This window comes from Geotrypetes seraphini, chromosome 15 (assembly GCF_902459505.1).
Source record: "Geotrypetes seraphini chromosome 15, aGeoSer1.1, whole genome shotgun sequence".
Classification (NCBI taxonomy): domain Eukaryota; kingdom Metazoa; phylum Chordata; class Amphibia; order Gymnophiona; family Dermophiidae; genus Geotrypetes; species Geotrypetes seraphini.
Window position 1 is genome coordinate 69258864 of NC_047098.1, and position 12820 is coordinate 69271683.

Sequence of the window (12820 nt, forward strand, 5' to 3'; positions counted from 1 at the left end):
AGCAATAAAAAAGCAAAAAACAAAACTTACCTCTTCCCATAAATCCAGTCACTCCCTTCAAACCATATTAATTCTAATGTACACTGAACTAGATCCACTCTGGATGTTAACTGAAGATGGAAATAACCATAAGTTAACTTAAAGACCAAATGTATGCTAAACTTGACTGTATTCGCTATAATAATACCCTTAGCGCGTATGCACACTTCAATTCTCATGTTCCCATGCCTCCGTGCCGTGTCCCCACATGCGCAGTAGGAGGCTGCACATGTTTCCCCAGCAATGTTCCTGCCTGAGAGGAAAGAATGCTGCAGGAACAAAACCTCGGCAGCCAGTCTGGCTCTCCACCTCCAGCTTCAACTTTAAACAAAGGCAGCAAACAAACTGCAATAACCCAATGCCGCCATAACGACCTACTGCCTCACTGAGGGGCCTGACCTCGGTAACCTGCTGCCGAGACGGCCGAGGAATAGAGAGCATAGTGTCGGCCTCCTCCTCCGTTGCTGATGCCTACATCCACTGTCACTCTCACAGAGCTGTGCGGCTGCGGGCCATTTGCTATGCCGGCCCACTTCGATAATGCGAGTCCTAGCAAAAGCCCCGAGGATGCAAGGCCTAGTGGATGCTGGACAGGGAGAAGGGAAGGGAAAAGGGGAACTACTGAACAGGGGAAAGCAGTGAAGGAGTGCTGATGGCAGGAGTGAGGTAAAAGAAAGGGAGAAGGCCTACTGCTGGACATGGGGAGCAGGGAAGGGGTGCTGCTGGACAAGGGGGAGGTAAAAGAAAGGGAGAAGTAAAGACAGACAGGGGGAGAAAGACAGAAAAAAAAAAAAAAAAAGACAGACAGACAGATACGGGGCCAAAGAGTGAGACAGAAAGAGGGAAGGAAGAGAGAAATAAAGACAAACATACAGAAAGAATAAAAAGAAGAGAAAAAAAGAAATAAATGCCCAAATCTACACGTATATTCTAGCACCCGTTAATGTAACGGGCTAAACAACTAGTATCTAATATTACTGTAAAAATGTAAATTCATAATTTGTCTATGCTTTATATATGTCAATCGTGTTATCCGTTCTGAACTCTTTGGGAAGGATGGGATATAAAACTAACCAAATAAATTTAAAAAAAAAATGATGATCCAGTTTTATGTGATGACCAAGTTTCTAAGTTTTATTAAAATTTGATTAAATGCCTATCAAGAATTCTAAGCGTTTTACAATGATAAGAGGGAACACAATCAAAAGACTAATTTAAACAGGACATAATATTAACATACAATTAAACGAGAGGTAAGTGGGCAGAATTACAATATTTAAAAGTAAAGCAGACAATGAAGAAGAAAACAAAAGGGGTGTTTACTGTTGGAACCAAAAAGCGTTGAGGGAAAAGATCAATATTCAAAGGTGTCTTTAAAGAGGAAGCATTTTACTCCTTCTTTGAATTTGTCCAGATTATGCTCTGCCCTTATATTAATTGGCAGTGAATTTCAGATCATGGGAGCCTTAACTGAAAAAGTAGTAGCCTGACGAGTGCTAAATCTTTAATGAGGGCACGTGGATTAGATGTTGGGTGGTGGATCTTAGGGTTCTAGGGGGATTGTGTGGGATGAGAATCCTATTGATAAAGGCAGGTTTCTTGGTTTTTGAATATTCGGACAGTGATTTTATAAGTTATTTTGTGAGGTACTGGAAGCCAGTGAACTTTTTTTTTTTAAGAGAGGGGTGACATGATCGTATTTCTTAATGTTTGTGATTTTAATGGCAGTATTTTGAATTAATTAAAGGCGTCTAATAGCTTTCTGCACATACCTTTGTATAATGAGTTGCAGTAGTCAATTTTAGAAATGATGAGAGAGTGAATCAATATGTTTAGAGATTGAGGATCCCGGATGCTAGCTAAAGACCTAATCATTCTAAATTTATAGAAGCAATTTGCTAAGGATAAATAGCAGGTCATCTAAGATGGCCATTGGAGAGTGCTTTGCTCTGTACATCAAGGCAAAGGTTAGGTCTCTGTTATGACCCACTGAGAAGGTGAGGCACTCTAGCCCGTCTAGTGTGATGGTGTCTATCAGTCTTGGGTTGAGGATGGACTTAATGATGGTGGCTACACCTCCAACTCTAGAGCTTGGTACCCTGGTGGACAAAGCATACCCAAGGTAGCTCCGCCATTGCCTTTAAGCCAGGTTTCGGTAATTAGGAAGATGTCTCAGTCATTGTCAGCGAGGAGATCATTTAGTTGTTTATGGACCTTGCATTTGCCAGTGCAATTTTGAGGTTATTGGGTGTGGGTGATGAGAATAGGCCTAACAGAGCAGGGTTTGTGTGCTGAGGATTTGCTGCAGGGAAGATGTCTCAGGTCACCATATCTGCCCTGGCCTATGATGACTGGGTTGGAGGAATACATGATGGCATGGAAAGTAACTGGCATGAAACAGGGTAGCAGAGATTGTGATATTAGAATTATGAAGGCAGTGTAATTATGAATGACTGTGGTGGCTAGGCTTGGATTATAGAGCCTTAGTTTGTATCTCTGTAGTAATACTCTTAAGGCTATCCCAGCTGTCTGTTATGGTATTTATTTTTATTTATTTATTTATTCAATTTTCTATACCGTTCTCCCAGGGGAGCTCAGAACGGTTTACATGCATTTATTCAGGTACTCAAGCATTTTTCTGTCTGTCCTGGTGGGCTCACAATCTATCTAACGTACCTGGGGCAATAGAGAGATTAAATGACTTGCCCAGGGTCATAAGGAGCAGCGTGGGTTTGAACCCACAACCTCAGGGTGCTGAGGCTGTAGCTTTAACCACTGTGCCACATTCTCCCCAAGATGACTAGTGATAACTGTAAATTAATTCTCAACCCCATCTCACTTTTAAATAGTCTAGTGGTCTCTATGACTACAGGGATATTGCTGATTATGTATCAGTTGAGATTAATAAAGCCAAAGAAGTGGGTGAACGGCAGTAGAAATGCAAGTCCATCATGAAAATGCTGAAAAGTCATGGAGGAGTGTGTGGCACAGTGTTTGGAGCTATAGCCTCAGCACCCTGGGGTTGTGGGTTCAAACCCTGTGCTGCTCCTTGTGACCCTGGGCAAGTCACTCAGTTCTCCATACCCTGGTACGTTAGATAGATTGTGAGCCCACCAGGAAAATAGGGAAAATGCTTGAGTACCTGATTGTAAAATCCGCTTAGATAACCTTGACAGGCAGTATGTAAAATCCTAATAATAAACTTGAAAAACTTTTGGAAACATTTAGATCTGTGAGAAACCATACTAGACATCACCAAGGAATAAGCTATACTACAAATTATACTGGTTAAATACCACTAAAAACTGTTCATCATAAAAATTTCTGCGATATATGGATTTAAACTTTCATTGAACTGTCAAAATTTTCTTGCTGCACGCAATTTAATACCTTTGTAAATCACTCTAACATTAATAAGTTAATTAATCAGTTAAATTCATCAGCTCAGGGTAAAAAGTAATGTCTGATGACCTAAATTACTGTGTGATAGATCAGAAAAAAATAATCACAGCTGCAACTGTTTCCATTAAAAAAAAAACCAACCACTTACAAGATTAGTTATTCTCAGTTCTTTTATTTGGCAAAACTTACTATACCATACATGCAGTGTAAAACAGAGTTAAGTAGATTATCTGAAATAAAGTTATATAAAGTTAAAATGAATGCCTAAGAGAAATCAGTGCTTAGGCTTCCAGCTAAAGCACATGATGAGGATCAATGTTCCCTTTCATTTACAAAAGTCCCTTTCTAAACAAAGAGAAATCTCAGACTATTTATCATTTCTAAAGCACTAAAAGGTCTGTACATAAGCATTAAAAATGTAATAGACAGTCCCGGCTCAGAAGAGCTTGCAATCTAATTTAGACAGACAAATAAGTTTCTCAGAGAGAGAATGGTAAGATGGGCACAGGTATCTTATGTTGAGTGGGAGTTAGGAGTTAAAAGCAGGCTTGACGTCGCAACCGTGCCCGACACTATGGGGCAGGACCTATGTTTACTGGAACAATGGTCTAATACTTGGCAACTGAGTTTTAATGCCAAAAAGTGTAAGGTTATGCACCTTGGTAGCGGTAGCCCCAGCAGAACATACACCCTGAATGGTGAAAACTTAACAAGAACTGTGGCAGAACGGGACCTGGGTTTAATCATTAGTGAAGATATGAAAACTGCCAATCAGGTGGAGAAAGCTTCAGCCAAGGCTAGACAAATGCTGAGTTGCATCCGAAGAAGTTTTATCAGCCGAAAGCCTGAAGTTATAATGCCGTTGTACAGGTTCATGGTGAGACCTCATCTGGAGTACTGTGTTCAGTTTTGGAGGCCACATTATCAAAAGGATGTTAAGAGAATGGAGTCGGTTCAGCGAATGGCCACCAAAATGGTCTCAGGACTTAAGGATCTCCCATATGAAAAACGTCTAAGCAGGCTGCAGTTATATTCTCTCGAAGAACGCAGAGAAAGGGGTGACATGATAGACATTCAAATATCTTACGGGCCGTATTGAGGTGGAGGAAGATATATTTTTCCTTACGGGTCCCACGGCAACAAGAGGGCATCCGCTCAAACTCAAGGGTGGGAGATTTCATGTGACATCAGGAAATATTTCTTCACCGAAAGGATGGTTGATCGATGGAATGGTCTTCCACGTCAGGTAGTTGAGGCCAGTAATGCGCTCGACTTCAAGGGATGATGGGATAAACATGTGGGAACGCTCCGAGGAAATGCTTAGAAGGAGGGTTCTTGTTGAGGGAGGCTTCTTTGAGTGGGCAGACTTGTTGGGCCGACGGCCCTTTTCTGCCGTCATACTCTATGTTTCTATGAAAAAGTGAACTTTTAGCTTGGATTTGAATACTGCTAGAGATGGAACTTGATTAATGACTCAGGCAGTTTGTTTCAGGCATACAACACAGCAGGATAGAAGGGACAGAGTCTGGAGTTGGCAGTGGAGGAGAAGGGTAGAGATAAGATGGATTTACCCTATGAAATTCACAAGAGGGCGCATAGGAGATAAGTGAGGAGAGATATTGAGGGGCTGCCAAGTGAATGTACCCATAAGAGGAATCAACTGTATTTGGAAATGAATGGGGAGTCAATGAAGTGATTTGAGGAGAGGAGTAATGCGAGTATGGCAGCTTTCGTGGAATATAAGTTGTGTAGCAGAATTTTGGACACATTGAAGAGGAGAGAGATGGTTGAGCGGTAATCTAAGCAAGAGGTGATGAAAGTGTGGATAAACATTTTGGTAGTGTTCCTGGAGAGGAGAGGTTGGATTTTGTTATTATTATAGAGAAAGAAGCAACAGGCTTTAGTGGTTTTTTGAATCTGAGCAGAGAAGGAAAAAGGGGAGTCAAAGATGACCCCAAGGTTGCGAGCAGTTAAAACAAAAATAGAGAACGGGGGGGGGGGGGGGGGGGGGAGGGAGGGGAGGAGAGGGAGGGGAGTAGTGGGTTTAGGCAGAAAGAAGCTTGGTCTTCATCATATTCAGTTTTAGGAGGCGGTGAGACATCCAGGCAGCAATGTCATACAGGCCGGAATTCCTGTAGAGAAATCTGGTTTGGAGTGGTAGATCTGAAAAACATCAGCATAGAGGTGATACCAAAATCCACGGGAGGAGATCAGTGCACTGAGGGAGCCAAAGAAGTAGGTGAATGGCACCAGAAGGTAAGATAAAAATTAACATTTATATTCACTACTAGTTTTTTAGCCCGTTACATTAACGGGTGCTAGAATAAATGTGTAGACTTAGGCATTTCTTTCTCTCTTTCTGTATGTGTGTCTTTTTTTTCTTTCTCCCAGCCCCCCTTTCTGTCTCTCCCCCCTGTCCAGCAGTAGCCCTTCTCCCTTCCTTTTACCTTCCCTCTGTCCAGCAGAACCCCTTTCCTGCTCCCCCTGTCCAGAGGAAGCCCTTTTCTCTTCCTTTTACCTCCCCCTGTCCATCAGTAGCCCTTCTCCCTTCTTTTTACCTACCAATATTCCCATTTCCCCTTTTACCTTTCCTATTTCCACCCCATCCAGCATCATTAGAGTACCTGTTGCATTGTTGGTGTTCCAGTGTCTCCTCTGCCTTGGGTCTGGGCCGACTATTGTGGGCCAGGATTGCCAGGGGTGCCCTGTGGGATAGGCAGGGGCAAGGGTCAGCAGAGGTGGGGGAGTTCTGGGTGGCAGCGTGAGTTCACTCTGGTGCAGGGCCTCTGCTGTGTCGCGGGGAGCTGGTATCTGCACTTCTAGCCACTTCCTCTAGAGTCCCTACTGCATCGCGCGGTGGTGACGTCCAGGCCTTACACTGCCATGTCTCTCTTGAGCCGTGACGAAGAGGGCAGGGGGTGCTAGAGGCTGGCAGCCGCCGCTCCGCACCGCCTTTCGCCTCAAGCCGCCGCGGCCTCCTCCCGGCAGCCGCCGCGGCCTCCTCCCGGCAGCCGCCGCTCCGCATTGCCTTGCCGTGGCAGCGTCTAAAGACACTTCGGCCGGTAGGGCCGTATTGTGAGGTGGAGAGCAAGGAAGCTTGTCTGGCGCGCATGCGCACTCGTGCCGCCACGACAGATCAGGGAACACGCGGCGCGAGTGCGCATGCGCGCTTAGCGTTTTATTATATATGATACAGCCCAGTACTGTTGATTTTTCTCGCAGATAACGAGAGAACAGATGTAGTAATGGTAGTAGAAAATGTAGTAGTGTTTTAATTTGCACAAGAGGATTGCATTTCATAGTTATAATGACTGGCCATTACTTTTTGCATAAAAAAGGAGTGGGGTTTGTTTGTTTTTTACATTGTTTACTTTAGGCCCTGTTTCACTAAGGTGTGCTAACTGATTAGCACATGCTAAACGCTAATGCTTGCATGTTAGTCTATGGACGCATTAGTGTTTAGCACACGCTAATTCGATTAGTACACCTTAGTAAAACAGGAGGGTTAAAGTTTAATAATACTTTATATATGTCATATGTATGAGAATCAAATCTCAATAAATAGAGTAGATTATATTCATTGAATGCAAAGTTGTGTTTATGTGAATATTTCTGGGGAAGGGGGTCCATAGCTTTCATCAGATCCTTAAAGGGTCTGTGATTCAAAAAAGGTTAAAAATCACTGGTATAGAGGGAGAAAAGGAGAGTCCCAACACAGAGCCTTGGGTACACTGATTGATAGTGGGATAGCAGAGGAGGAGGATCCACCATAGCATATACTGAAAATGCAGTGGGAGAGAGGAAGAAAACCAGGTGAGAACAGAACCCTGGAATCCCAGCGAGGATAGCAAATCAAGGAGTAGGTGGTGATCAACAGTATCAAAAGCAGCAGATAGATTGAGAAGGATGAGGATAGAGTAGAGACCTTTGGATCTGGCCATGAACAGGTTGTTTGAGACTTTAGCAAGCGCAGTTTCCAAGGAATTGAAGTGGGTCAAGAATAGCTTGAGATGAAAGGAAGTCCAGGCAGCGGCAATGAACAGCATGTTCAAGTAGCCTTGGATAAGAAGGGGAGGAGGGAGACGGGACGATAATTGGAGGGGCATGTGGAGTCTAGTGAGGGTTTTTTGAGGAGAGGTGTAAATATAGCATGTTTGAAGATAGCGGGAACAGTTGCAGTGAAGAGTAGTGCTGCCCAATTCAGGCAAAAAAATATTTCGATTTTTTTTTCCCAAACATCCTGGTGGGTTTATTTTATAGCCTCTTCACCCTCTCCTTCCCACACTAGCGCTGGGGTGTAAACAAAATAAACAAAAAATACTTTTCCTCTCTCTGTTAAATCCTAGCTCATGTTCACAGTCTAACACCAGCTCTGGCAGGATACACTTTTCAAATCTGACATATTGTAATCACAAAATAGAAAATAAAATTATTTTTTCTACCTTTTGTTATCTGGTCATTATTTAAATCATGTAGGTCCCAGGTTCTGGTAGTCTTCTTATAACTCGCTTGCCAGGGTCTCCTGCCCATTTGTCATTTTCTTCTTTCTCCGTGCTAATCATCTCTGTCCTCCCCTTCCGTTTCCCTTCTCTCCCCTGGAGATCTGGCATATCTCCTTTTTTTCGTCTCCACCAACTCTCCTTTTCTCAACTACCCTTTCATCCAGCATCTCTCCCTCCTTTCCCACCACCAGCTCTCCCAACTACTCTCCTATCCAATATCTCTATCTCCTTACCCCCCACACCATTCCTTGACTCCAACTTCTCTCCCTTTCTGTTCCTTCCCTCCCTCCAACCCATTGTCCACCATCTCTCTACCTCTCCTCTGTTTTTAGACCCATTATTTCTTCCCCCTACTCCCTCCCCCCCAGTCCAGCATATGCATGTCTCTTTGAACCCCCCCTACCTCCATGTACTTCTACACCAGGGCCCCCCCCACAAAGGCCCTGAATTGGGCAGCACTAGTTATCAGCAGTTAAAAGTGAACCTGCCTTCCAACTCCTACCCTGTTCTACTCCCCTCCTACTCCATTTCCAGCTTATCCAGGTTTGCTCCCACCAGCTTCTCCCCTAGCCTCCAGCTCTTACCTTCAAATACCGGTAATTACGGCAGCCTGCACAGAGGATCACTGGTACTGTAGTGATCCTTGCAGGCTGCCATCGGCCTCCCCAGCACGTTCCCTCTTGCCGCAGTCCCACCCCTCCTCTGACATCAGGGGCAGGATTGTGGCAGAGAGAACGTGCTGCTGAGGACAACAGCAGCCTGCAAGGATCGCTACAGCACCAGTGATCCTCTCTGCAGGCTCCCTTAATTACTGGTATCTGAAGGTAAGAGCAGGAGGCCAGGGGGGAAGCCGGAGGACACTGCAGCACTTCCTGACTGACCCTCGCCCCTAAAGCAGGAGCGGCAGTGGACAGCCAGGAAGAAGCAGCGCTGCTGCTCCTGCTTTAGGAGACCTGAAGGAATGGGGAGGAAGGAGAGTTGGGCCCCAAATAGGCAAGGCCGATTTTTTAAAAATACGAATCAAATCGATTCACCCAAAGTAAATTGGTGAATCGATTCAAATTGGAAATCGGGCAGCACTAGTGGAGAGTGATAGGTTAAGGATGTGACCGATAGGAGGGACAGACAGCACCAAGTTGATGGGGATTGGATCAGAGGAGCAGGTAGTGGGTTTTGAGGAAGAGAGAAGTGTAGTTTCCTCTTCAAATATATATGTAGGTATTTCACTCTCTTAAAACTAGGATTCCTGAGAGCTCCAAATACATCTATTTGTCTCAAACAAATTCCAAGTATTACTCCACATAATCAAAGACCAGAGGAGTAATCAATATGATTTCTCAGTTCAGCCCTCACTGAACCAAGGTCATAAAGATTAGACATCAAACAGAATATTCTAAATTTCATGATTTCCTATATATTATCTAGGCTTATTTAAAACATGTTTAACAATTTCCCTTTGCCTCATATAAAAGAAACATTTAATTTATTGTGTCTAAAGAAAATAGATGCCATCACCCATATGAGGTTTCCCTCATCTTTTAACATCTTATTGCTCTTTTTCACTCGTATCCTATCTTTGGTATCATTAGAAAGGACACCATTTTAAAATATTACTAATAGCGATGATAAAATACAGCCATCTTCAAGTTACAGAGCATTGATTATGTTTTGTTGTTCTGAAGTACCACCAATGACAAAAAAAAACAAACATTCATTTAAACCAACATCAACCAAAAAAAGCATCAGAAAATATGGCCTGCAGATGTTAAGTGCAGCTTCAATTTTCCAGAGTTTCAAGCCAACCTGAGCAGTTGTTGATCAGAGGAATGAAAATGTGTTTAACCTAGGCCTGAAAATTATATTTTAAAAAATCTGAAGTTAAAACAATCTTTAGATAACACAATATTTTGCCTTCTAAGTCTTTACAGTAGTTTATTAGGATATTGCTGTCTTAAAAAACCTAGTCGAGAAAAGTCATATTGGAAAAACGTGTGCTATCTGAATGTAAAAATAAATGTCAAACAAGTCATGACATACTTCTGCTAGACCAGTGGTCTCAAACTCAAACCCTTTGCAGGGCCACATTTTGGATTTGTAGGTATTTGGCGGGCCTCAGAAAAAATAATTAATTTCTTATTAAATAAATTACAATTTTGCATGAGGTAAAGCTCTTTATAGTTTATAAATCTTTCCTTTTGGCTAAGTCTTAATAATAATATTGTCATTTATAGCTAGAGAGACATATGATCAAGAAACTGTTTTATTTTACTTTTTGTGATTATGATAAAAATAGTACCTGGCGGGACGCATGTGGCCCCTAGGCCGCGGGTTTAAGACCACTGTGCTAGACTAATATGAAACCTTTAGAGAGCTATGGGGGCTCATTTTCAAATCACTTAAATACTGTACAGTAAACCTATGGCAGTTTTTGTGTCTACAGTAAGTTCTTTGAAAATGAGCCCCCCAGTGATTAAGTTAGTGAAAAATTAATAACACATTAATAAAATGTGTGCTTCTTATCTTTTTACTAAAATAGCTTATTTCAAAACATTAGTCAGCAATGCCTTTTCTGAAGTAGTTTTCATACCAAGCAATACTTTTCGACAGCTATCATCCAGAGAAATCCTCTTAAGAAACAAACATGTTTTCATACAGTCCTATAACGCGTTCAGTTCCACATAAACTGTTGTTGTGGTGTCAAAACAGTGATGTCACCTGAAATTCAATTTTGTTCACAGTCTCTCGCATGGTGCAGAAAAAAAAAGCAACTGTTGGCAAAGCAAGTGGCTACAATTCTCAAGCCATATGACCTGAAAAACAATAGTTATTTACTGTCACCAAAAAGTGTGATCTTCTAGTACTCACCAGACTACCCCAAAAGCTCCATATCCAATCGGTCTATCCGGTTCAATATCCAATTGCTGCGGATGATGTGCATGCTGATGATGGTGTGCTTTAACTGCAGCAGCGGCCGCAGCCTGTACCTGAGCAGGAGCTGCTGCAGCTGGTCCAGGGGCTTGACCTGGAGCTGGTGATGGGAAATATGGCTGTTGCTGTCCAGGGTTCAACATTGCGGCAGCCGCAGCGGCAGCCGCTGCAGCTGCTGAAGAAGCATGTTGCTGTACCGGATGCACTGCAGCAGCTGAACCAGGATGTAAATGATGCTGAGGATGATGATGATGGTGCAGGTGAGGGGGAGGGAGATGAGGAAGGTGGTGGTGGTGGTGGTGGTGATGACCCGTTGCTGCTGCAGACGTACCCCCATTGTAAGCTGCCATCATTTTTGCATTTGCAGTCGTGCCACCAATGGATATTCAAAAAAATACCCTTGACTTGATAGCAACTAGGCTCAAGCTGTCATTTGGCCATGAATTAGCTTACATTGTACATTGCCCACTTTAAAATAACATACTGAGATCAATAAATCTAAATTTATATGGGGTTCAAGTTGCTTTTACTTATTTGGTACTGAACACCCCCTTTCCCCCCCAAGATCGCTATGCAATAAATTACTAATACTCCATTTTTGTGTGTGTGTGCGGGGGGGGGGGGGGTTGCTTTATAGCCACCAAACCTCACCTCCCAATGACCAAAAAGCACAAATTGCAATCTCTTAAAAGTATTGAGCAACCTACCCCTTCCATCCCCACATCTACCTTCTAGAGATGCTGGACACTTCGAGCCCTGGAGATATTAGTAAACAGTAGTGAGCAAAAAAGCAGCAGCAGGCCCTACACACCAGCCACCACTTCCCTCCTCAACTGAGAAATAAGAAAAGCAACAAGGAGATCAAATGTACAGCAGAAAAGAAGCAGCTTTTTTCCTTTGGACGAATTAAAAGCAAAACAAAGCAGGCTTTGACAGCAGCAGCCCTGGTAGTGGTTAGATGGGAAAATGGTCAAAGGGGACACGGATCAGAGAAAGAAAAGAAAAGAGAGACTATTCTCGCAAAATATGGACATTTTGAAAGAAGAAAAACGAGCCGAAGGACCGGCAGAGGCTTCAGTTCTTCCGCAGCTGAGAAGACCGGGGTGGGGGGGATATAATACCTCTCTCGCTATAACGTGAATATGTATTTGGTTGCTGACAGCACTGACACGACAGTCAAATGAAACTGAAGAGATTAATTGAAAAGAAACCTCCCCCCCCACAAAGCGGCTCAACGTCTGACGGCCCCCGCCAAACCGAAGCGGCCGCAGCTCCGTACGCCTCAGAGGCTCCCGCGCGAGACTACCCCTAGCGCGCAGAGCGCGAGGGCGGCAGAGAAGCCGCACGACGGGCGCGCGCAGCCAACCACCGGCCGAGCCACCCGCCCACTTCGGAGTGGACGCAACCAACCGCGTTCCGCCGCGGTCGGCCCGTCTCGCCAGCCAGCCAATTAGCTGCGCTCGAGAACTCGGAGGCGAGAGAAGGAGCCGGACACCAATGAGGATTTGGCTTTACATCGAAAGGGCTGACTGGCGGAAGCAGAGGTTGTAACTGACGGAGAGCAGGGCCAATCCGAACGAAAGGCGTCTATCGCGTCCTTTAGCTGACAGAAACAGGAAGTCGAATAGGGCTCTGGTGAGAAATTAGTCGGAGACAGGAAGTAAAATTGTAAGCTCTTCAGAGCGGGCACCGTTTCTTGCGTATTTAATGTACAGCGCTGCATGCATCTGGTAGCGCTATAGAAATAACGAGTAATAGAAGAGACCAGGCCGCCTATAAGGAAGATTCTGCGTTGGAAATGATTATTTCTGGGCTAATTAAAGTACTGTAGAGGGCCTAGATGCCAGGCTGTTTCAGAAGCTTGGCCTGTACACCCTGAGGGAATGCAGATTTGGGAGGGTTTGAATGTGCTCTGAAGCTGCTTATATATAGTCTTGTCTTTGTTAATT

General features: G+C 43.8%; 1 protein-coding gene across 5 annotated transcripts in view; it reads right to left on the bottom strand.

Moving 5' to 3' along the window:
* The window catches only part of NLK (nemo like kinase), a 157508-nt gene extending 145019 nt beyond the window's left edge, over positions 1-12489 (bottom strand). The window contains exon 1 of one of the 5 annotated variants that reach the window (XM_033921619.1): positions 10809-12482. In XM_033921619.1, the coding sequence (XP_033777510.1) occupies positions 10809-11224 (416 nt within the window). In that variant the 5' untranslated portion in view covers positions 11225-12482. Of the gene's footprint in view, positions 1-10808 lie in introns of all 5 variants that reach the window. The other 4 variants (XM_033921622.1, XM_033921623.1, XM_033921618.1 and 1 more) reach the window with 4 other exon arrangements.
* Positions 12490-12820: the final 331 nt, after the last annotated feature.